We start from the raw sequence: 24,609 nt of genomic DNA on the forward strand, positions 1-24,609 counted from the left end.
TGGAGAGCCCATTGACAGTTGCCTCAGTGAATGGACTACCTCTGCCAGACCCAGTTATCGCTGTGACCAAGCCGCTGAGGCTCCAAGTGGGAGCTCTTCACACCGAACTTCTGTCGCTCTATGTCCTGCCTAAAGCGGTTAACCCTGTGTTGCTGGGTCTGCGTTGGCTACAACTGCATGCCCCAGTTCTGGTCTGGAATTCTGGAGAAGTTCTTCAGTGGGGCCCGGAGTGTCAGGGTCGTTGCCTGGTGAGGATCCGTTCGGCTCAGCCTTCGCTGCCTTGGTCACTGGCAGGATTGCCGGGTCATTTTGCCGCTTTTTCGGACGTATTCAGCAAGAAGGAGGCGGAGACTTTGCCTCCACATCGGGCGTATGACTGCCCTATTGAACTGCTACATGGTGCATCTCTTCCCCGTGGTAGGGTATATCCTCTCTCCTTGCCAGAGACTCTGTCCATGTCCGCCTATGTGAAGGAGAACCTAGAGAGGGGCTTCATACGAAAGTCTTCCTCCCCGGCAGGAGCCGGGTTCTTCTTCGTCAAGAAGAAAGATGGCTCTCTTCGCCCTTGCATCGACTACCGTGGGCTTAACCAGATCACGGTGAAAAATAAATATCCATTGCCACTGATCTCCGAACTATTTGATCGAATACGTGGTGCAAACATTTTTTCCAAACTAGATCTGCGTGGGGCTTACAACCTAATCCGGATTCGCCAGGGCGATGAATGGAAGACGGCATTTAACACCCGTGATGGACACTATGAGTATCTAGTAATGCCCTTCGGCCTGTGTAATGCTTTCGCGGTCTTCCAGGAGTTTGTGAATGACATTTTCCGTGACCTCCTATACGTTTGTGTTGTAGTCTACCTTGATGACATCTTGATTTTCTCCCCAGATCCGGTGACACACCAGAGACATGTCCGTCAAGTTCTGCTACGGTTAAGGGAGAATCATCTGTACGCCAAGTTGGAGAAGTGCGTATTTGACAAGGATGCTCTACCCTTCCTGGGCTACATAGTCTCGAATCGAGGCCTCAAGATGGATCCTGAGAAGGTGAAGTCTGTCCTGGAGTGGCCACGCCCCCAAGGCTTGAGGGCCATACAGCGCTTTTTGGGATTTGGTAACTTTTACAGGCAGTTTATTCCGAACTTCTCTTCACTGACTTCTCCCATCTCTAAACTTACTAAGAAGGGTATGAACGCCAAGGTGTGGACTCCCAAGGCAGAGTCTGCATTCAATAGCCTGAAGAGTGCTTTCACGTCAGCTTCTATCCTCCGGATATCTCTCTACAGTTCTCGTTGGAGGTGGACGCATCCTCTGTCAGTGCTGGTGCACTCCTGTTCCAGAGAGGTCCCAAGGGCAAGTCAAGGGTATATGGATACTTGTCTAAGCTCTTCTCTTCTGCAGAACGTAACTACTCGATTGGGGATCGGGAGCTACTGGCCATCAAATTGGCTCTGGAGGAGTGGAGACATCTACTAGAGGGCGCAGCTCACCCGATCTTGATTTTTACGGACCACAAGAATCTGACCTACCTCCAGACGGCCCAACGGCTGAACCCTCGTCAGGCCAGGTGGTCACTGTTCTTTGCTAGGTTTCTGTTTGAACTTCATTATCGCCCGGCCGACAAGAATGTGAGGGCCGATGCCTTGTTCAGGTCTTTCGAGACAGAAGACACGATTGAGAATCCACAGAATATTATCGACCCATCCTGTATTGTCTCGGTCAATCCCCTGCAGATTGGGGACATTCCCCCTGGGAGGACTTTTGTGCACCTGGCTGATCGTGGAAGAATCCTCCTCTAGACTGGCAGGTCACGCGGGGTTACGTAAGACCCGGGATTTAATTGATCGTCATTTCTGGTGGCCCACGCTGCCCAAGGATATTATGGACTTCGTTTCTTCCTGTGCTGTATGTGCAGCCAACAAGGCCACCCACTCCAGGCCTGCTGGCCTGCTCCAGCCATTGCCTGTGCCCAATGCTCCCTGGCAGCATATAGCGATGGACTTTATCACGGACCTGCCTCTCTCTGCTGGATGCAGTACTGTCTGGGTAGTGGTGGACCGATTTTCGAAGATGGCCCACTTCGTTCCTCTGACCGGCCTTCCTTCCGCTCCTCAGTTGACAAAGTTATTTATTCAACACATCTTCCGCTTGCACGGCTTGCCACAGCATATTGTGTCCGATCGGGGGGTTCAGTTTACCTCAAGGTTCTGGAGATCCCTCTGCGGACTTCTTGGCGTAAAGTTGGACTTTTCTTCTGCCTACCATCCTCAGTCTAATGGTCAGGTCGGGAGGATCAACCAGATTTTGGAGAACTACCTACGCCACTTCATCTCCAAGCAGCATGATGACTGGGTGCAGCTGCTCCCATGGGCGGAGTTCTCCTATAACAATCACACCAGTGAGTCTACTAGGAGTACTCCGTTCCGCATTGTCTATGGCCAGCATCCAAGAGTTCCTCTTACGATGCCTGATGCTTCTGAGGTACCCGCAGCTGACTCCACGTTTAGAGACTTTTTGCAGATCTGGCAGCAGACTCGATCCTGCATCATAGTGGCAGTGGACCGCATGAAACGGAGGGCTGACACAAAGAGAAGAGAGCCCCCTCGGTTACGTCCTGGCACTAAGGTCTGCCTGTTGTCCAGGAATATCCGACTGAGGGTGCTATCATGTAAATTTGCCCCCAGGTTCCTCAGACCATTCGAGGTCCTGCAGCAGATCAACCCTGTCGCCTACAAGCTTCGGCTGCCTCCTAACCTCAGGATTCCCAAATCCTTCCACGTCTCCCTCCTGAAGCCTGTGATCCTAAACCGCTATTCCAAGACTCCCAGCCCTGCGGTTGCTCCAAGCGGCTCCGCGGACATCTTTGAGGTCAAGGAGATCTTGGACACCAAGAGAGTGAGAGGAAAGACCTTTTATTTGGTGGATTGGAGGGGTTTGGTCCCGAAGAGAGGTCCTGGGAGCCAGAGGAGAACCTCAATGCCCCTACTCTTCTAAAGAAGTTTCTCTCTCGCTCCGGTCCCAAGAAGAGGGGGCGTAAGAGGGGGGATACTGTAATGTCCGTGGCTGCGGGCTGTCAGCTCCAGCCTCCCGCTGACAGCCGCAGCCACGAGTCGGCAAGCGCTGGCCCCAGCCTCCTCCTCAGGAGACGCCAGCGCTTGCATCCACTCACCTCCGCTGGAGCCCGCAGGGTGCGCGCGCAGGCTCGTCCCCGCTCTTAAAGGGGCAGCGCGCGCACCGGACCTCATGAACGACCTTTGACCCGTGAGTACCCTGGGCTATAAGAGGGGTCCAGCCCCCTAGTTCGATGCCTGAGCGTTGTTGTGTATTCCTAGTCTGTCTATGCAAATTGGTCCCTTAGTGTTTCCTGATCCCAGTGTTTCCCGTTCCTGCTCCTGTTCCTATATCCCGTGCTTGCCATTGCCGTGCTGTGCCGTGCTTGCCATTGCCGTGTTGTGCCGTGCTTGCCATTGCCATGCCGCTCTGGATACCATGCTTGACTGCCTACCCACGCCTGTCGTCACCTGCTGCCTAGTTTCTGCCAAGCTAATGTCCGTGCTGCCACAGGTACCCTCTATACGAACTATAGACATTGTCCTGCACCCTGTTGGCCAGCTGCCCTACCGCCAAGGCGGTACGGCTCAGTGGGTCCACAGACCCTTCGTGACAGTCGCGATCGCAATTGAACGTGGCATTTAATGGGTTAAACAAGCGGGATCGCGCTTGAACGTGATCCCGCTCGTTACGCGGAAGTAACCCGTGAGCCCGCTCCATATTCCCCCACCCGGCGTGCGCCGTATATATACGGCGGATGTCGGGAAGGGGTTAAACATGAGATCTTCCTAGACAGTTTATATAGTCAGTCATTTACTTATTTAGCTTTGTGCATTATTTCCCTGTTTGTATCTATCTATTATTGTACTCTATTAAAGCTAAGACTAAAACTAAACTAAAACTTTTATATTCTGGTGAATGCTTCAACTAATTCTTAACCCCTTCATGCAGCTATTTTGAGCCTTTGATGCAGCAATTTGTTTTATTTTTTTTTAACGCGAGCTGCTAAAATAACGGCTGAAAACAGCTCCGTATTTTCAGACGTTTCTTAGTAAGCATGTGAACATGACCTAAGAATGCCTTCAAAAATAGAAGTGTTAATAGTTTTTTTTTTTTTTTTTTTTTTTAAAGTCAATGAACGGAAGAGCAATCAATATCAAATCAACATTTGGAGTGACCACCCTTTGCCTTCAAAACAGCATCAATTCTTCTAGGTAAACTTGCACACTTGAAGGAACTCAGCAGGGAGGTTGTACCAAACATCTTGGAAAACTAACCACAGATCTTCTGTGTATGTAGGCTTCCGCAAATCCTTCTGTCTCTTCATGTAATCCCAGTCAGACTCAACGATGTTGAGATGTGGGGTTCATATCATCACTTCCAGGGCTCCTTTTTCCTCTTTACACTGAAGATAGTTCTTAATGACATTGGCTGTATGTTTCGGATCATTGTCCTGCTGCAGAATACATTTGGAGACAATCAGACGCCTCCCTGATGGTATTGCATGATGAATAAGTATCTGCCTGTATTTCTCAGCATTGAGGACACCATTAATCCTGACCAGATCCCCAAACTCCATTTGCAGAAATGCAGCCCAAACTTGCAAGGAACCTCCACCGTGCTTCACTGTTTCCTGCAGACACTCATTATTCCACCGCTCTCCAGCCCTTTGGCAAACAAACTGACCTTCTGTTACTGCCAAATATTTCAAATGTTGACTCGCCAGTCCAGAGCACCTGCTGCCATTTTACTGTACCCCAGTTCCTATGTTTTAGTGCATTGTTGAGTCGCTTGGCCCTGTTTCCACATCGAAGGTATGGCTTTTTGGCTGCAATTCTTCCATGAAGACCACTTCTGGCCAGAGTTCTCTGGCAGTAGATGGGTGTACCTGGGTCCCACTGGTTTCTGCCAGTTCTGAGCTGATGGCACTGCTGAACAACTTACGATTTTGAAGGGTAGTAAACATGATGTGTCTTTGATCTGCTGCACTAAGTTTCCTTTGCCAACCAATGATTCTACGATCCTCAACGTTGCCCGTTTCTTTGGTATATCACCTGTTTGGTATAATTTTTTAATCATACACCTGACTATAATCCTACAAAATCCATGACTTTGTGCAAGTGTACCTAGAAGAAATTATGCTGTTTTTAAGTCAAAGGGTGTTCACACCAAATATTGATTTGATTTCTCTGTTTCCGTAACTCCTGACTATGTAGTCAGGAAGTGGCCGGGAGTCAGCATGGGCACAAAAAGCTAGAACGGGGTTAAGGGAACCCCATTCTAGAGATGGGTGCGGAGGTGGGACCCACATCTATCTGACATTTATGACATAGCCTGTGGATATAATTCAAAAAATAAAGTGTTTGAAGCAGCACAAATCCCGATCTCAGGAGCGATATAGGCTTGAGAAAGACCCTCCACTTGTCACGGTTCGAAACGTTGCCTTTTTTACTGGATGTTTGACCAATAAAAGAACATATTGATTGAAATTTGGGAGAAATGTGCTGCTGTTCAACCATGCTTTTTCTGAGGATACCCTGTGGATATGTCATAAATGTCCCTCATGGGAAAACCCCTTTAACTTTGCATTTTGTTAATTGATAAAAAAAAACTATAACACTATAACTATAATCTATAACACTTCTATTTTTTAAAACATTCTTACTTTGCAGCATTTTTCCACAACTGCCTAAAACTTTTGCACAGTACTGTACATATAATGTATTAAAAAACTTTTATTACCATTTTGGGGGGGGGGGTGGGGGCGTGGGAGAAAACATCAATACCACCATTGTTATTTGGGTTTCCTTTTTACGCCACTTCTCGTGCAGTAAAAATGACATGTTCACTTTATGCTGAGGGTTATTACGATTACAGCTATACCAAATATATATAGTTTGTGTTGCCATTTTTTGAGAGCCGTAACTTTTTTTTTTTTTACCGTTAATGGAACTGTATAAGGGCTTTCTTTTTTGAAGGACAAGTTGTGTTTTTCAATAGCACAATTTTTAGGTATATGTAAATTATTGAATAACTTTTATTAACTTTTCATGAGAGGGGGGGAAAAAACCAGCAACTTAACCCCTTCACGCCACCAATCTGTAGATTCACGTCCTAGCCGCATATGCCCCATTTACAAAGTATATAGAAAGTATATACTTTGTAATCCCTGCCTTTTAGAGTTCACATGTTGCGGATTTGTCGCAGATTTTGTTGCGGTTTTGAAGCAGATCTCACCCTTTTGCATTGCAAAGTGTAAAATCTGCGCTGAAAATCTGCGGCAAATCCGCGACGTGTGAACTCAGCCTTAGAATAGGCAGGCAGGCATAGTAGCTAAGGCTATGTTTACACCTGCGTTGTGTCATTCCGTTGTTTGGCTCCGTCAGAGGAGCAGAACAAGGGAATAATGGAACCAACGGACATCGGCGGTTGCCGATGGAACCCATTGACTTTACTAGGTTCCGTTGGCTTTCCGTCGTGGTGTCCGTGATTCTACCGGACACAATAGTGCAGCATGCTGCGCTATTTTCTAGGGTAAACCCTGCCGGATCTGCGACTGAGGCCCTAAACGGAGCCTCTGACGCAGATGTGAACAGAGCCTTAGTAAGCTGAAGAACTCTAAAAAATGGTTAAGTTATCCAACATAGTTCCAAAGTTATAACTGTGTAAAAGAATGTATGCCAAAACTTTACATTTAGGCCTGGTCATTCAGGCATCGATGACCCTTGGTCCTGAAAGGGTTAAACATAGATTTGTGCGTTTTAAATTTATGCCGTTCACCATGCGGCAATAATAAAATTACATTTATTCAATAGGTTTGTCCGAGTATGGCAATACGGAATATGTATATATATATATTTTATGTTTTACTACTCTTGCACAATAATAGTAGGTTTCATGGAAATAAAATCGCTTTTTATGTCTTCACATTCCAAGAGCCATAAAAAATGTTTTTTATTTTTCTGTCGATGTAGCTTTATGTTGGCTTTTTTTTTTTGCTGGATGAGTCTTATTTTTTGATAGAACCATTTTGGGGTACGTATAGTTTTCTTAATGTTTTTAAAGCAATTCTGCCATTGTTTTTTTTTTTTAATTTCTTTACGTTCATCGTGTGGTTTAAATAATGTGTAAACTTTATTACAAGGGTCGTTAAAATCGCGATAATGCCATACATGTGTGATTTTTTTTTAAATACTTTTGCTGAATAAAACTATAAAACCAATAAATGGTTTATTTTTTTTTTATTACTGTGAAAGTTTTTTTTTTCCTAATAAGCTTTATTAAACTGTGATTAACAATTTTTTTTTAGTTCTAGTAGGGGACTTCTGATCGCTTATATAATGATTTGGTATACTAAATATACCAAAACATTATTGTCGGTTAAGCCATGGTGAGCGTGGGAGCCTTTGTTAGGACCCCAGGTTCCATGGCAACCCATAAGTGCCCCGAAATTGTGTTGCGGGGCACCGATGGGGTGACAGAGGGAGCCCCCTCCCTCTGCAGCCACTTAGATGCCGCATTCACCAATTACCGTGGCATCTAAGGGGTTAAACTGCCAAGATCAGAGGGAACTTCGATCCTGGCCATTGCAGCGGGATGTCAGCTGTATATTACAGTTGGTACCTGCTGCGGATGTCATGGGCTCAACTTCTTTGCCCGTGCCATCCACTGGGCGTACCATTCCGTCCTTTAGCTCAATAGACCACAATTAAAACTTAATGGTTCGCCCATTTGCGCAAACGGGTTACCTCTACTTGAAGATTTGGAAAGGTGGCTATGCATGTGTCTGGCTTTCTCTATTGAAGTCTAAGTGGGTCTCTGGCTCGGTTGTATCCATAATACCAAAGAGACAGGAGTCAGGTATTGCCTGGGTCCCAGAAGTGGGATGTGGCACCACCAAATTTTCAGCTTATGGGCCTCCACCAACCTTAATCCAGTCCTGGCCTTAGTTCTTACTAAAATTGTTTGCAAAGTGAATGTTAAATATCTCAAGAATCTATGCACATGCTTTGGATCCTCATTCTTATTAAAATTAGTTTCCTTTTTCAGCATTTCAGTGACATCACTGCCCTCCATCAGCTGAGTTTATCTGCCTCCCCATCAAAACCTTCTCAAACACCAACCGGTATGGAATACACTGCTGCCGTCCAAGGACCTACTTCTAACATTCCCAGTCCATGTGTCAGCAATGAAATTCTGCCTCAGTCAGATGTTTTACTGAGTAAAGCAAAAAGTAATAAATGTAATGACAAATCTTTATCTTTCCTATTTCAAAAAAGTCAAAGAATAGATAAGATTTCGCAACCACTTCTGCCTTCAGCCTGTCACACATCAGAGCGTTATAAGATATCCACTATCTCTGAGCCACAGTCCGGCCACAGTTGCTGCACAAATAGAGATTTTGGAACATTTTCTAAGCCTCTAAAAAAGTGGACATGGTCCGAAAATGGATTGGATCAACACTTACACCAGTCTGCATGTCTACAAGACAATACTGTTGATAAAACATTCTTCTCTGGACAACACGGTTTATTGCAGAGGGCTTCCTATCACCTGAACCCTGTTTACAAAAGCAACGAACAAGAACCAAGCTTTTCCATTAACCATGAAAGCTTCTATGCAGATTTATTAAGTGAACAAAATTCAACAACCCCATCATATTGTACAAATGAATTAATGGATGCGGTCTGCATTAGCCAGCCACTACCTTCACAAATACAAAGGGCCCCATTGAAGCAAACACAGGGGAACTTTCACAATAATCTTTTAACAGCTAACAGCAATGAAGAGACAGACGATTCTTATTACTCCCAAAAAGGAATTGTTGGAAAAAGGAGATTAACAGTAAATAGTGTCATGACAAAAGACGGAATGTCAGCAGGTAAAGTGTGTTTCTCAAACAGTCATTTCCGAAAACTAGAAAAGGTATTCTACAAGTATGAGCTTAGAAGAATAATTCATACACATTCTTATATTGAGATGATGTTCAGTCAGCATTGCTTTTGTGCCTCTTATTCTAAGTGTAAGCTTCAACACTGTCTATTTAGTACATATTACAGAAAATTAAACACGTATATTCTGTTTATTGCATTTGGTCATGGAGACATCGGAGGGGGAAATGACAAAGGCCTCAAAGCCCTAGGGAGATCATAGAAAATTAGACGGTCAGAGATGACACATTTCTGCTGTTCCAAAATGTAGAAAGCCTTCCTGAAGTGTGGAGTCTGTTAAAGGAGCTCCATGGTTTTTATATTAGATGTTGAAGCCCTTAAAATCTATGTATATCTCTGATCTGATTATTTATTTTTTTATTATTATTATTGTTTATTTGTTTTTTCCTAAATAGTCTTCATTTAAAAATGTCCTCCCATTTGGCTGCTGTAGTCTGTGTAACTCCTTTAGATAGCTGGTCTCTTGCAAATTCTAACACAAAGTGGTTCAATTCTAAGGCTGGATTCACACAACCATGTTACGTCCGTAATGGACGGAACATATTTCGGCTGCAAGTCCCGGACCGAACACACTGCAGGGAGCCGGGCTCCTAGCATCATAGTTATCTACGACGCTAGGAGTCCCTGCCTCTCCGTGGAACTACTGTCCCATACTGAAAATATGATTACAGTACGGGACAGTTGTCTGGCAGCGAGGCAGGGACTCCTAGCATCATAGATAACTATGATGCTAGGAGCCCGGCTCCCTGCAGTGTGTTCGGTCAGGGACTTCCGGCCGAAATACGTTCCATCCATTACGGACGTAACATGGTCGTGTGAATCCAGCCTAACTCAACTGCTCGCTGCCCCTCCTCCGTTCTTTCAGTGTTAGCCCGGATTCACACGAGTGTGTTCGGTCCGTGATATACGGACTGTATGTCGGCAGTATTTCCCGGACCGAACAAACTTCAGGGAACCGGGCTCCTAGCATCATAATTATCTATGACGCTAGAAGTCGCTGCCTCGCTGCAGGAAAACTGTCCCGTACTGTAATTATGTTTTCAGTACGGGACAGTTTTCCCGCGGCGAGGCAGGGACTCCTAACATCATAGATAACTATGATGCTAGGAGCCCGGCCCCCCGATGTGTGTTCGGTCCGGGAAATACTGCCGACATACAGTCCGTATATCACGGACTCGTGTGAATCCTGCCTAAGGCCCCATGCACACGAAAGTATTTTTCATCAGTAATTACCGACAGTAATTACGGACCCATTCATTTTCTATTGGCCACAGACACCTTTCTGTATTTTTACTGATGGATGTCTGTGCTGAAAAAATTATAGAACCTGTCCTATTCTTGCCAGTAATTACGGCAAGGACTATCCCTTAGAAGTCTATGGGAGCTTCCATCAATACGGACGGCTACTGATGTGTATCCGTATACTGTCCGTATTTACAGAAGCATTGCTAGGCAACATGTTGATTACATCATTTGCAACCTCCCTCTTTTTGTAAGGATCCGTATATACGGATGGAATACGGACCGTATTTACGGACAGTATTTCTAGATAGATGAAAATACTGTCGTGTGCATGGGGCCTTAGAGATAACAGCAGGGATGGGGAGGAGGTTACATAAAGCAGATCAATGTGTGGACAGGGAAGATCACTTAAAGAGGCTCGGTCACCAGATTATAAATGCCGTCTCCTACATAATCTGATCGGCGCTGTAATGTAGATAACCGCAGTGGTTTTTATTTTGAATAACTATAATAGTTATGAACAATTTTAGATTTATGCTAATTAGTTTTTCTTAATAGACAACTGGGCGTGTTTTTACTTTTGACCAAGTGGGCGTTGTACAGAGGAGTGTTTATAAGGCTGACCAATCAGTGACCAATCAGCGCCATACACTTCTCATTGTTCCAGCCCATTGTTACAGTGTGATTGTGCAGTGAAAGAAGCCGGGCTAGAACAATGAGAAGTGTATGACGCTGATTGGTCACTGATTGGTCAGCGTCATACACTCCTCTGTACAACGCCCACTTGGTAAAAAGTAAAAACACGCCCAGTTGTCTATTAAGAAACAAATTATCATAAATCTAAAATTGCTCATAACTTGCTCAAAAATGACAGTTTTTCAAAATAAAAACCACTGCTGTTATCTACATTACAGCGCTGATCAGATTATGTAGGAGATAGGGCACTTATAAACTGGTGACAGAGTCTCTTTAACCCGTTAGTATCGTAGTGTAAGTAGGGAGGAAATCAGAAAGGCTATCAAGATGCTTTCTCTATACACTTACCTGCTGTGTTCTGCTATCTCTAACGGTATGTTCACACACACTGTTTTCAGACGTAATTCTGGCGTTTTACACCTCGAATTGAGTCTGAAAAAACGGCTCCATTACGCCTACAAACATCTGCCCATTGCTTTCAATGGGTTTTACGGTGTTCTGTTCCCACGAGGTGTTATTTTACGCGTCGCTGTCAAAATACGGCGCGTAAAAAGATGCCCGCGAAAAAGAAGTGCATGTCACTTCTTGGGACGTTTTTGGAGCCGTTTCTCACCGACTCCATTGAAAAACAGCTCCAATTACGTCCATAAAATACCAGTAGTTACAAAAACGTCTGAAAATCAGGAGCTGTTTTCGCTTGAAAACAGCTCCATATTTTCAGACGTATTTTGCTAAGCCGTGTGAACATACCCTAACACTGAGAGAAAGGGGGAGAGCAGTTGAGTCAGTCGTCAGGAGCAGTGGACTTATGGATTTGAGTTAGAATTTGCAGACCTGCTGTCTACAGGAGTTAGGCTTTGTTCACATCTGCGTTGAGGTCCCGTTCTGATGTTCCGTCTGAGCTTTCCGTCAGAACGGGACCCTGAACAGACACGAAGGGAAACCAGAGGTTTCCGTTTCCATCACCATTGATTTCAATGGTGACGTATCCGGTGCCCATGGTTTCCGTTTGTCTCTGTTGTTTTGCCAGAAGTCTACGACTACGGGTCCGGTGCACAACAGAGACAAACTGAAACCATGGGCACTGGATCCGTCACCGTTGAAATCAATGGTGATGGAAATGGAAACCTCTGGTTTCCGTCTGTGTCAGTTTGTGTCTGTTCAGGGTCCCGTTCTGAAGCAATCCTCAGACGGAGCGTCAGAACTGCACCCCAACGCAGATGTGAACAGAGCCTTACACAGACTCTACTGCAGCCACATGGTAGTAAATTTTCAATGAAGACTATTTAGAAACTTGCTTAATTTTGCATTTAGAAAACAAGTAAACAATAAAAATAATAATTTCAAAGGTGTACATAGTCCTTAAAAGCACCAAGATCATTAATGCCTAAATGTCCAGAAAAAAAAGTGACAGTGACACATTCCGAATGTTATTTTTTTTTTTTATTCGTTTTAACACATTTGGGTTTTTTTGCAGGAGAGATGGGACTTTAATTTGCTACCAATATAGAGCGAGGGGTTTCATTTCTTATTTTTTATAGTTTCTTTAACCATTTTTTATATTTAATTTATTTTACTACTTTTTTCATTTATTTATTTTACACTCATTCGGAGTTCTGTGTTTAGCAATTTTTGTGACAAGGAGCTGATCAACATGTTATACAACATACTAGGATGGGAAGCTAACAAATATACCAGGGCTAGTTGGCTTGCTGTCTCTTGGTATTCAACACACTCTACTCAGCAGCCAGCCACATGCACCTATCTATTCCTGTGCTAATCTCTAGACAGTCAGAGATCAGTACCGGAGATATTTGTCAGGTAAACAGGATCTAAATGTGTAGAGCTCTAGGGTGGCGCCAGGAATTTTGGACACTTGTTTGTCACAAGGTTGAAAGCCAGGAGCCGCACAAAACGGGGCCACAAGTCATATGTGGCCCTCAAGTCACACTGTGGCCATCCTGGTACTATACTTTTAACCATGTTTTTTTCTCTGCTTGCTTATTTAAAGAGAATTTAGATCTAAAAAGCATGTTTTACCCACTAAGCACAAGTTCATAATTGTACTAAATGGATTCTATATATTTTTTTTTTCTTTGAATACAGAAAACAATATTACACAGCTGCCCCAACTGAAAAGGAGAAAGTTGACTTATGAGAGAGTGCCAGGAAGATGTGATGGTCAAACTCGTCTCAAGTTTTTTTAATCAATATTTTATTACTGCAATTGCCAATAGCTCTGTAAGTAAAAAAATAAAATACTTACCAAATGTTGGCTATACCCATTACTTCTGAGTTACTAATATATGGTCAAACTTTGGGTTTTGAGTGGAAATCTTCTTTAAAGAGGCTCTGTCACCACATTATAAGTGCCCTATCTCCTATATAAGGAGATCGGTGCTGTAATGTAGTTGACAGCAGTGCTTTTTTTTTTTTTTTAAACTAGCTTTTTTTTACCACTTTATGAGCGAATTTTAGCTTTATGTTAATTCGTTTCTTAATGCCCAAGTGGGCGTGTTTTTACGTTAGACCAAGTGGGCGTTGTACAGAGGAGTGTATGACGCTGACCAATCAGTGACCAATCAGCGTCATGCACTTCTCTTCATTCATTTACACTGCACTAGTGATATAGTTATATCGTTATGTGCAGCTACATACACACACTAACATTACTGTAGTGTCCTGATAATGAATATACATTACCTCCAGGCAGGACGTGATGTGTATTCAGAATCCTGACAAGTCAATCTTTTCTGCGAGATTTACAACAACAAGGCAAACGTAATCTCGTGGTAAAAAAAGATCGTTTTTAGAAATAAAAAACACTGCTGTCACCTACATTATAGCACCCATCTCCTTATATAGGAGATAGGGCACTTATAGTGTTATTAAAAAGGCTCTGTCCCCACATTATATTTGCTTCTGGGAATAGTTAGGTGGCAGATTTGTTGCATAAATGTCTTCGACTGAAAAATCAATTCCATTCAACTGAATGGGGTTGTTTCTGCAGCATATAAATTAATGGGAACAGTTGAATATACGCTTAAGGCTATGTTCACACTAAAGTAAAAACACCTGTAAAATATGGAGCTGTTTTCAAGGGAAAACAGGCTCTGATTTTCAGCCGTTTTTAAAGCAACAAACATTTTCTGCTACGTTTTTTGGGGCCGTTTTTTGAGCGGTTTTCCTATTGACACAATGAAAAACGGCTCAAGAAGTGACATGCACTTTTTACGGGGCGTTTTTTTACCCGTCTTTTTTTTTTTAAATGCCCCGTCTGAACGAAACGCTGTTTTTCCCATTGAACTCAATGGGCAGATGTTTGGAGGCGTTCAGCTTCCGGTTTTTTTGCCGTTTTTCGAGGCGATTACTCCCCGAAGAACAGCTGAAAACACTGCGTGTTAACATACCCTAAAGGATAACTAAACGTTCCACAAACTTCTGACATACCGAGCAAGGAAACCCCCACCAATCGCTAAAATGAAGCGGTAGAATTGCTCGTGTGAGCATTCAGCCATAGTTTTTGTTTGGCTTTTTCCAGAAATCAATGTAGCTCAAAAGAAAGTCTATGAGCCCGTACACCGCTTCATCGGCTTTCCGGAAAAAGCAGAACAGAAACTAAGCGGCTGAGCGCTCACACGAGCACTTTCTCAGTGCTCGGACCCCCACCAATCAAAACTTCTGACGTGTCACTATGACACATCAGAAGTTTGTTGAACATTTAGTTACCCCCTATACAATAATCTTTATTGTATAGACCATAAAAATTAACATTTCCAATTAAATGCTGTTGAAAAAATGATTTAGTAAAGAGTTATGACATTTACATAATTTGGCACCACCTGGTGTCAAAATGTGTAGCAATGTGCAGGTCTACCTAAAAAGCTGAGTGCTGGTGGGCACGCATGCTCATTCTCCTCACAACCAGGTCTCTGTATTGTAATCCTTTGTTCACTGCAGCATAGCCAATATAAATAGTGTTCATCCCTGCTCTTCAGTGTAGGAGAAACTGCAGTAACATGGCAGTATAGTTTAGGAGGCTCCTTATGCGGGGAAGGTAGGAGGGGACTAGATAGTCAGCTGCAAAAGGGGAAAGAAGACTGATTCTGCTGAGAGTCCCTCCCCCAACAGCAGAGATTAGCAGCAGCACCAAAGGGAATGCAAGAGGGGAAAAAAAAGGTTTTTTCATGCTAGAAACACTGCAAATTACTTTGAAAGTGCTATTAACGGAATTTAATGCATACCTCCTAGGCAAGAAGCCTCACTGTGCTGCTTCTATTGTAATGAATAGGAGCTTTTCAGCAGGGACTTTCTACTGGATACGGATGCGTAGGAGACAGAGCACAGGACTGTCTGCTGCAGGAGGTTGAGGGTATGTGCAGACGAGAACTGGCTTTTACGTCTGAAATTACAGACTGTTTTCAGGAGAAAACAGCTGCGTAGTTTCAGACGCAAAAGCTCCTCCTCGCATTATGCGAGGCGTCTTTGACGGCCGATCATTTGAGCTGTTCTTCATTGAATTCAATGACGAACGGCTCAAATTAAGTTTCAAAGAAGTGTCCTGCACTTCTTTGACGAGGCAGTCATTTTACCCGTCATCGTTTGACAGCTGTCAGACGAAGCGTAAATGACAGGTCGTCTGCACAGTACATATGCAAACCCATTCAAATGAATGGGCAGATGTTTACCGACGTATTGGAGCCGTATTTTCAGACGTAAAACGAGGCATAATGCGCCTCGTTTACGTCTGAAAATAGGTCGTGTGAACCCAGCCTAAGGGTATGTTCACACAGCGGCGTCCGTTACGGCTGAAATTACGGGGCTGTTTTCAGGAGAAAACCCCTCCGTAATTTCAGTCGTAATGGCATGTTGAGGCGCTTTTTCGCTGCGTCAATTACGGACGTAAATGGAGCTGGTTTTCCATGGAGTCAATTGAAAACGGCTCCATTTACGTCTGAAGAAGTGACAGGCACTTCTTTGACGCGGGCGTCTATTTACGCCCCCTTTTGACAGCAGGGCGTAAAAAAAATGACCGTCGGAACAGAACATCGTAAGACCCATTCAAATGAATGGGCAGATGTTTGCTGACGCTATCGAGCCGCATTTTCGGACGTAAATCGAAGCGGAAAACGCCCGAATTACGTCCGTAAATAAGCCGTGTGAACATACCCTTACAGTCAGTAACAGGAGTGTGTAGTAGTGTCTGTACTGCTGGAACTCAGAAAGGAGGAGGACTCTGCTTATCAACTACATGGCAAATTTAAAGGGGCTGGGTTATGAGAGACATTTATGGCATATCCACAGAATACACAATAAATGTCTGATAGATGCGGGTCCTAGCTCTGGTTTCTAGTATGCCGTTTTCTATATTTTTAGAGTGTGTGAGGAAATCGGAATACCCAGAATAAAGACACAAACATACAAACTCCATGCAGATGTTGTCCTTGGTCGGACATCTGCCCCAGTGCTAAAAGCAACAGTGCTAACCACTGAGCCACCGTTCTGCCCTGTTATGAGACCTTGTTATGTGGGAGCATCTGTTGTTGATATGCTATTATGAGGGACATCTGCGGCAGGCATGTTGTTATGGGTGCATTTATTTTAATTGTAGCATCCGTACAGCTGTGTTTTTATACGAGTCTACATAAAAGGAATCTCTTGGACTGGATTCTCTCATAGAAGCATCGTTTTCAATTCTTTTAGTGGTAAATATAGCCTGAGCTACAGCACCCAATACGGAACAGTTTTGCCTGCAATATGGTGCACACTATAGTTCAGTATTGCACTGTATTGAAACCTTAAATATAAGCAGTGGCATGCAGGAGGTCTGCTACTACAGAAGAGGTACTGTAGCAGAAATTGCTGAAAAAGTTAATGCTGGTTATGATAGAAAGATGTTAGAATATATAGCTTGCAACATTTGCGTAGCTACAGACTGGACGGGCTGGGTGCGTGTGCATCTCTTTGGGAAGAGATGGGACCAGGATGTACTATGGGAAGAAGGCAAGGCGGTGGAAGCAGTGCGATACTCTGGGCAAAGTTCTGCTGGCAAACCTTGGGTCCTGGCATTCATGTGGATGTTACTTTAACACATACCACCTACTTAAGCGTTGTTACAGATCGAGTTCACCCCTTTATGGCAACAGTATTCTCTGGTGTCAGTGGCTTTCTTCAGCAGGATAATGCACCCTGCCACACTGCAAAAAAATTCTGGATTGGTTTGAGGAACAAAACAAAATAATTCCAAGTGTTGACTTGGCTTCCAAATTCTCAATCCAAATCGAGCATCTGTGGGATGTGCAGGAAAAACAAGTCCAATCCATGAAGGCCCTACCTCACAATTTACAGAACTGATAGTATCTGATGGTAGTGTCTTGGTGCCATATTCCACAGGATACCTTCAGAGGTCTTATGGAGTCCATTCCTCCACGGGTCAGAGCTGTTTTGGTGGCATGAGGGGGACCTACACAATAATAGACAGGTGGTTTTAATGTTATGGCTGAACGGTGTATGCTATGTAGTCAGTAACAGTGTCCACACACAAATCATTCGCTGCCCGATAGGAGCTGACAAATTGTTTTTTTATGGTACCCAAGTAACAATGAAGACATCAGGCACTTGGCAAAGGTGTGCTAAAAATAACAAATAGTTGACCCCAGTCACTTCTGGGGGACATAAGCATTGAAATCAGAGCGAAGGGTAGTCTGTAACTTTGATGACAGAAGGTCCTGGCATTTGTTTCCCCCTCCCCATCCTTTCCATGACCCTCAGTTAAATTCCTCACCCCTGGTTAACAAGCAATTCCTTTGGAGAGGGGAGTCCTGTATAGGTTCTTGCAAACCAAACCAGGGCTATGCGCTCTCACTCTCCCCATGGGCCCTATGGTAGCCACATCGTCTGCCTCTATGATACGTATTTTTCCCTGATTTACCTTCAGCGTCTGAGGAGAATAAAGGCAATTGTATTTTAAAGCGTGAATAGTGCTTCAGAGAATGATGGGGAGCTTTCAATATTTTCACGTTTTTTTTTGAACAAATACATTTTATTGGTGTTATTCAACAAAAATATTACAACCAATAAGAATAAATGGGGGAGTAAGGTGGTGGGTGATCAAGCATAGGGAAGATAGAGGCATGGTGAGAGGGCAGTGGGGAGCAACTTGAGTAGTCTTCTATTTCAAGGCTTCTCAAACTTTTTCTACTGGGGTTTCACCACCTGGAACATTGCCTGGCCTCACCTCCCATATTCAAACTACATGCCAAAATGATTGCTTCATTTACTTTTTATTTGTCTCCTGAACCCTGTAAAACATTAAAAACCAAATATTGTTGCAGAAAAAGGCTTGTGCACCTTATGACCACTTCTGTCAAAAGTGCCCCCTGCTGCGCCCTACCAACAACTAGGGGGCACCTCACTGGAAAATTTGTAAAATTCGTAAGGATGACTTTTGGTTTAGGAATAAGGGGGAGTTCACACAGAGTTTTTTTAAGTCGGAAAACGCGCCAAAAAAACGGTCAAAAATGCCTCCCATTGATTTCAACGGGAGGCAGAGGCGTTTTTTTCCCGCGAGCGGAAAAACCGTCTCGTGGGAAAAAGAAGGGACATGCCCCATCTTTTGGCATTTACGCCTCTGACATCAATGGGAGGCAGAGAAAGCGTATTTGGCTCAATGGCCGCGAGCGAAAAACACCACGAAAAACGCCGCAAAAATCAGCGTGCAGGCAGAGCGAAATCTGCCTCAAAATTCCAAACTGAATTTTGAGGCAGATTTTCCGCCTGCAAAAAAACTCAGTGTGAACCCAGCCTAAAAAGGAAGAATAATGCATTTATCGTTTGTTTTGTGCTGTTGTAATATATGTGGTTTTCAGATTGTTAATCCAAGGTCAGGACCGCACAGGTTTTCTGGCTGGTCAACAACCTTAACAGCGGGTAACAGTTCTGCACGGTGAGGCTAAATGATGACTGGAAGCTGCACGCAAATTGCTGTAAGAGCGCAACGCATCTTCACTGGTTTCCTATGAGGAGAAAAGTTGCAAGCGACTGCGATTATTCTAACATTTTTTGCAATAGTCACACGGTTGGTTGTGTTATTTTCCTTCCTTGTGGGCAACAATTTGAGTCACATGCAACTGCTATTTTACAACGAATCGCTTCATATCACCATGAAGCTTTAGCCTTATGCAAACATCAGTCCCCATCAGAAAGATTAGGTGCTGCTCCCTTCAAAATTCAGACTGCACAAGACTATCTGTGAGCATGTACAATGAGTACTGAACATAAACAATCCAGTTCACATCCCCTCGGATTGCAAAAATACATTTATTCTTGGCCATACTCTTAAGATTACTGTCAGACGGATGGGTCAAGCATGCAGGCTTATTGCCTCAGGATACGCGGCTACCAGACACCTCCGGTGCCACTTTACTCAAGGGTAATAAAAGATGGAGCAAGTTAAGAGCCAACACGATCAGTGTTTGTTGTTCTAGAGGCAGGATCCGATTACTTTTATCCAACATGTATGGCCAACTTTAGTAGATTATACCAAATAGGATAGGCTATTTAGAATAGTGTTAGGAAACCTCTTTTACTGACAAAAATTACAAATTTGTTGTTCGTGTAAGTAAAAACGGCAGTGGCATTTCAGAAATAAGGCACTTGGAAAAAAAACAATGATATTTTCGAATGGAGTTATCCCAGCAAAGTGGCAGAACTAATTTAGTATGTATTCCCAAATGTATTTTTCACATATCAAATAATTTCACATGCAGACCTTTTAAAATAATAATTTAGGGAAATATTTGCAATGTACAATCTGTGCAATTTACATCAAATTAGTTTTTTGCAATAAAATTGCAATATTTATTTTGAAGTTATAAAAATGTTATATTTCAGAGGACAGATTATATAGGTTTCGTGGATCAGTAATGTATATTATTTCATAAAACAATTATACCTGTCCAGAAAAATACTTCTTCACTTTAAATAGAAAATGTTAACTAGATTTCTTTTAACCTTAAATCCCAATAAGTAAACTTTCAGATGAAATGGGTAGAGGTGTAAATAACACATCTGAAGATTCTGTGACATTGATAAAGCACTACATGGCAACTTTTTTTGTTGTGGTTTAGAAAGGAAAACTATACAAAAAAAAAAAAGAAGAAGCCGCCACAGAAACTGTAAGGTTGGAAAAGGAATAATAAATATTTGAACGGTGAAGGTTTTGGCCGCATTTGGAATGGCACCGGAAAAGCAGGATGTATATATTCTAGATCTTCAAGCGATATATACCTACAAATATAAAACAGTGGAAAAATATTAGACAGAGATAAACACACACACACACACACAGTCCTCCACACAGATGTTCCCTTCTATTGTCACTGTCATATGGTCTTATACTAAATCGTTATATTGTATGTCAAAATTCAAACCACTGTGGGGGGAGGGGTGGAGATAATGCGCATATATATACTAGATATGTATAATTAATATAAAGTATGCTCATCCATATGGATAGGATTTGTAGGATCAGTGTAGATCTAAGATGAGGATATATCCACAGTTAAAAAAATAAGCTCTAAGAGACTAACAAATAAATGTTGTTCTTTGTATAATAAAAAGTTATAAAAATTACTAATATACTTTCTGTATCAATTCTTCCGTTTTCAAGATCTCTGCTTGCGGTCATTCAGGGCCGGCCTTAGGGGGTGTGCAACCTGTGCCATTGCAGCAGGGTGCATCACTCCAGCAGGTGGTAGGGGGTGCTGGGCTGGCTTCCATCCCCTGCTTGTGTTTCAGAAGCGCCCGGGCCCAGCAAAACTGCAGCGGCCTTTCCGCCCGGGCGCTTCTTCTTCTCAGTGGCATCGCTACCGCTATAGCAGCCACAGCGGCTGCTAGCGGCGATACCGGCTACAGCGGTAGCGACGCCACATTCAATAGTATCTGCGTCCCATTGAACACTATAGCAGAGCAGGGAAGTATCTCGCTGCTCTGCTATCTACTTACGCCACTGTAATTGACTGAAGGAGCGGAATCCCCATGTGGCCGGGGATTCCGCTCCTGGACGGAGCGCTTGATGTCTCTGTCCATATATATCCAAACGCTGTGACTGGGGATTCCACTCCTGGAGTGGAATCCCCGACCTTCAGGAGTTGCACCTGATGTCACTGTCCATATAGGGACGGAAACATAAAGCGCTCCGTCCAGGAGCGGAATCCCCAGCCACGGGGGGATTTCGCTCCTTCATGGAGCTACAATGGCGCTATCTACAAGAGGGGGGGTGTGCTATCTACAAGGGGTCTGTGTGGCGCTACCTACAGGGGGCACCTGTGAGTGGTGGGCTGATGACCATCAGCCCCCCACTCACATAAAATGATCATCAGCCCCCCACTCACATAAAATGACCATTTTACTGAGTGGGGGGGCTGATGGTCGTTTTACTGTGAGTGGGGGGGCTGATGGTCGTTTTACTGTGAGTGGGGGGGCTGATGGTCGTTTTACTGTGAGTGGGGGGGCTAATGGTCATTTTATTGTGAATGGGGGGCTGATGGTCATTTTAGTCAAATAACGCTGTCAACGCTGCCTTACAAAAAACACTATTTTTAGCCGTTTTCTGTCTTTCTCGAAACAATTTTTTTTAGCGCTGCCCAGAGGAAATTTAGTTTTTTCCAGTGGTGCCTCGAGTCCGAAAAGGTTGGGAAACTGTACTAGGCTACAGGATCACGGCGACTTACGTGGAGCATCTCAGTTCGTGTCCTAGGTGAGTAAATTTTTTTTTGTTTGGGGGCACTGTCTACAAGGGGTAGGTGAGTGGCTGTATGGCACTGTCTACAAGAAGGAGGTGGGGTATTATGGCACGGTCTACAGCGGAGGTCTCAAACTCGGCCACATATAGAAAATATGTGAAGTTACAAGGCTGCATTACTTTCAAATTTGATACAAATACCTAATCAATTAGTTATTTGAACTACAATAATAATACTACATTACTATAACAATACTACAGTACTATAAAAATACTACAGTACTATAATACTATATTACTATAATAATACTAAATTACATTACTTTAAAAATACTACATTACTATAATAATACTGCTAGGTTTAAACTTAACGGAAATTTGCGAGATTTCTCCATGTGCTTATTTCAACAATCCAGCTTAAAGAGGCTCTGTCACCAGATTTTGCAACCCCTATCTGCTATTGCAGCAGATAGGCGCTGCAATGTAGATTACAGTAACGTTTTTATTTTTAAAAAACGAGCATTTTTGGCCAAGTTATGACCATTTTTGTATTTATGCAAATGAGGCTTGCAAAAGTCCAAGTGGGCGTGTTTAAAGTAAAAGTCCAAGTGGGCGTGTATTATGTGCGTACATCGGGGCGTTATTACTACTTTTACTAGCTGGGCGTTCTGACGAGAAGTATCATCCACTTCTCTTCAGAACGCCCAGCTTCTGGCAGTGCAGACACAGCGTGTTCTCGAGAGATCACGCTGTGTCGTCACTGACAGGTCCTGCATCGTGTCGGACGAGCGAGGACACATCGGCACCAGAGGCTACAGTTGATTCTGCAGCAGCATCGGCGTTTGCAGATAAGTCGATGTAGCTACTTACCTTCAAACGCTGATGCTGCTGCAGAATCAACTGTAGCCTCTGGTGCCGATGTGGCCGACACGATGCAGGACCTGTGAGTGACGACACAGCGTGATCTCTCGAGAACACGGCTGTGTCTGCACTGCCAGAAGCTGAGCGTTCTGAAGAGAAGTGGATGATACTTCTCGTCAGGACGCCCAGCTAGTAAAAGTAGCAAAAACGCCCCGATGTACGCACATAATACACGCCCACTTGGACTTTTGCAAGCCTCATTTGCATAAATACAAAAATGGTCATAACTTGGCCAAAAATGCTCGTTTTTAAAAAATAAAAACGTTACTGTAATCTACATTGCAGCGCCTATCTGCTGCAATAGCAGATAGGGGTTGCAAAATCTGGAGACAGAGCCTCTTTAAGTGTCGCTAAATGCAGTTCGGCGGCTCAGTTGGCAGCGTTTGGCAGACACACAAATGTCAAGATTGGGCAGCCTCTTTTTAGATAGTGCCACAGAGCACTCTGTAGATAATGCCACTGTGCCCTCTGTAGATACTGCCACAGTGCCCTCTGTAACAGCCCCCAGAGTTCCGGAGCAGAGCCTATACTACTGCTCTGTTCTGGGACACCGGCTCTGGGGTTGCCCCTGACATCACATTCCGGTCCAGGAAGATCCTCTGACATCACATTCCGGTCCAGGAAGATCCTCTGACATCACTGTGTATGGACTGTGACGTCAGGAACTCCTCCAGCAGGGGCAGCATCTGCAGAGGGAACAGTAGCAGCATCTGCAGAGGGCACTGTGAAGCCACTGAAATCAGTGTCCACAAAAGGACAGTGATGTCAGGGGCTTGCCCAGAGCTGGAGTCCCGGAGCAGAGCCGCTTCAAGAACTCTGCCTGGGATTCCAGATATGCTCCTTACATCACTGTCCATTTATGGACAGAGATGTCAGGGGCAATCCCAGAGCTGGAGTCCCGGGCAGAGCGCTAGTAGCGCTCTTCCTGGGACTCCAGCTGTGCTCCTGACGTCACTGTCCAAATATGGACAGTGATGTCAGGGCAACACCAGTGCTACTATCGCTTTGACTGGGACTCCAGCTCTGTTCCTGACATCACTGTCCATATATGCACAGTGATGTCAGGGGCAACCCCAGAGCCAGAGTCCCGCTCTTCTCCAGGACTCTGTGGAATCCCCTGACATTGCTGTCCATATATGGACAGTGATGTCAGAGGCTTTTCCAGAGTCCCGGAGCAGAGCCTATACTAACGCTCTGCCCGGGACTCCGGCTCTAGGGAAGCCCCAGACATCGCATGTCCATATATGGACAGCAATGTCAGGGGATTCCACAGAGTCCTGGAGAAGAGCCTATACTAGCGGCTCGGTGTCCCGCAGGCCGCAGATGACAGCCGCAGGGGCCGCATGCGGCTCGCAGGCTTGAGAACCCTGGTCTACAGGGAGGCTGTATGGCACACTCTACAAGGGGGGGCTGTGTGTGGCAACCAGGGGAGAGGGGCATTACACTGTTTTGAGGCCACAAAGTGGACATTATACTGTGTAGGGGCACTACAGGGGGCAATATACTGTGTGTGGCAATTAGGGGGCATAATACTGTATGGGCACAATTAGAGGACAAAATACAGTGTCCTTGAAGGAGTTATAATATATTATGAAATATTATTATACTCTATGGAAGGCACTAAAAGGGAAATTGGGGGCAATATATAGGGCATTATACTGTGGGGGAGCATTATTCTTTTTTTTTTTGATGATGGGGTAGGGTGCGCGAAAGAGAAATTTGCACGGGGCGCCACCTATCCTAAGGCCGGCCCTGCTGTCATTCAATAGGAAACCTTCACTGTTTACTTCGAGAGGATGAAATTCTGTCCTGGTATGGACACAGCTGCATGGTTTGTCACAGGACAGAGATCTGATACCTGTACTGTAACAAGCTGTGCACCTGTGTGTCCATCAAATGACCTGTAAAAAACCTTCCAGTATTTCTTAATGCACTTCTCTTATAGAGAAAAACAGTTCTGGAAAACTGTAGAACACAATGGTCATCTCCTCCTGTGACA

At 44.2% G+C, this 24,609-nt stretch overlaps 2 protein-coding genes across 13 annotated transcripts in view; one reads left to right on the forward strand and one right to left on the reverse strand.

Annotated features, from left to right (window-relative positions):
• SHOC1 (shortage in chiasmata 1) overlaps positions 1–13,215 on the forward strand; it is a 307,702-nt gene extending 294,487 nt beyond the window's left edge. For all 12 annotated transcript variants that reach the window (XM_075825602.1, XM_075825611.1, XM_075825607.1 and 9 more), the window contains 2 exons: positions 8,106–8,937; positions 13,052–13,215. In XM_075825602.1, coding sequence (XP_075681717.1) covers positions 8,106–8,937; positions 13,052–13,152 — 933 coding nt within the window. In that variant the 3' untranslated portion in view covers positions 13,153–13,215. The remainder of the gene's footprint in view (positions 1–8,105; positions 8,938–13,051) is intronic.
• Positions 13,216–17,435: 4,220 nt separating this feature from the next.
• GNG10 (G protein subunit gamma 10) overlaps positions 17,436–24,609 on the reverse strand; it is a 38,894-nt gene continuing 31,720 nt past the window's right edge. The window contains exon 3 of the mRNA XM_075825613.1: positions 17,436–20,233. The gene's annotated coding sequence lies outside the window, so the exon portion shown is untranslated. The remainder of the gene's footprint in view (positions 20,234–24,609) is intronic.

Source organism: Rhinoderma darwinii, chromosome 1, assembly GCF_050947455.1.
Source record: "Rhinoderma darwinii isolate aRhiDar2 chromosome 1, aRhiDar2.hap1, whole genome shotgun sequence".
In the NCBI taxonomy this organism is placed as follows: domain Eukaryota; kingdom Metazoa; phylum Chordata; class Amphibia; order Anura; family Rhinodermatidae; genus Rhinoderma; species Rhinoderma darwinii.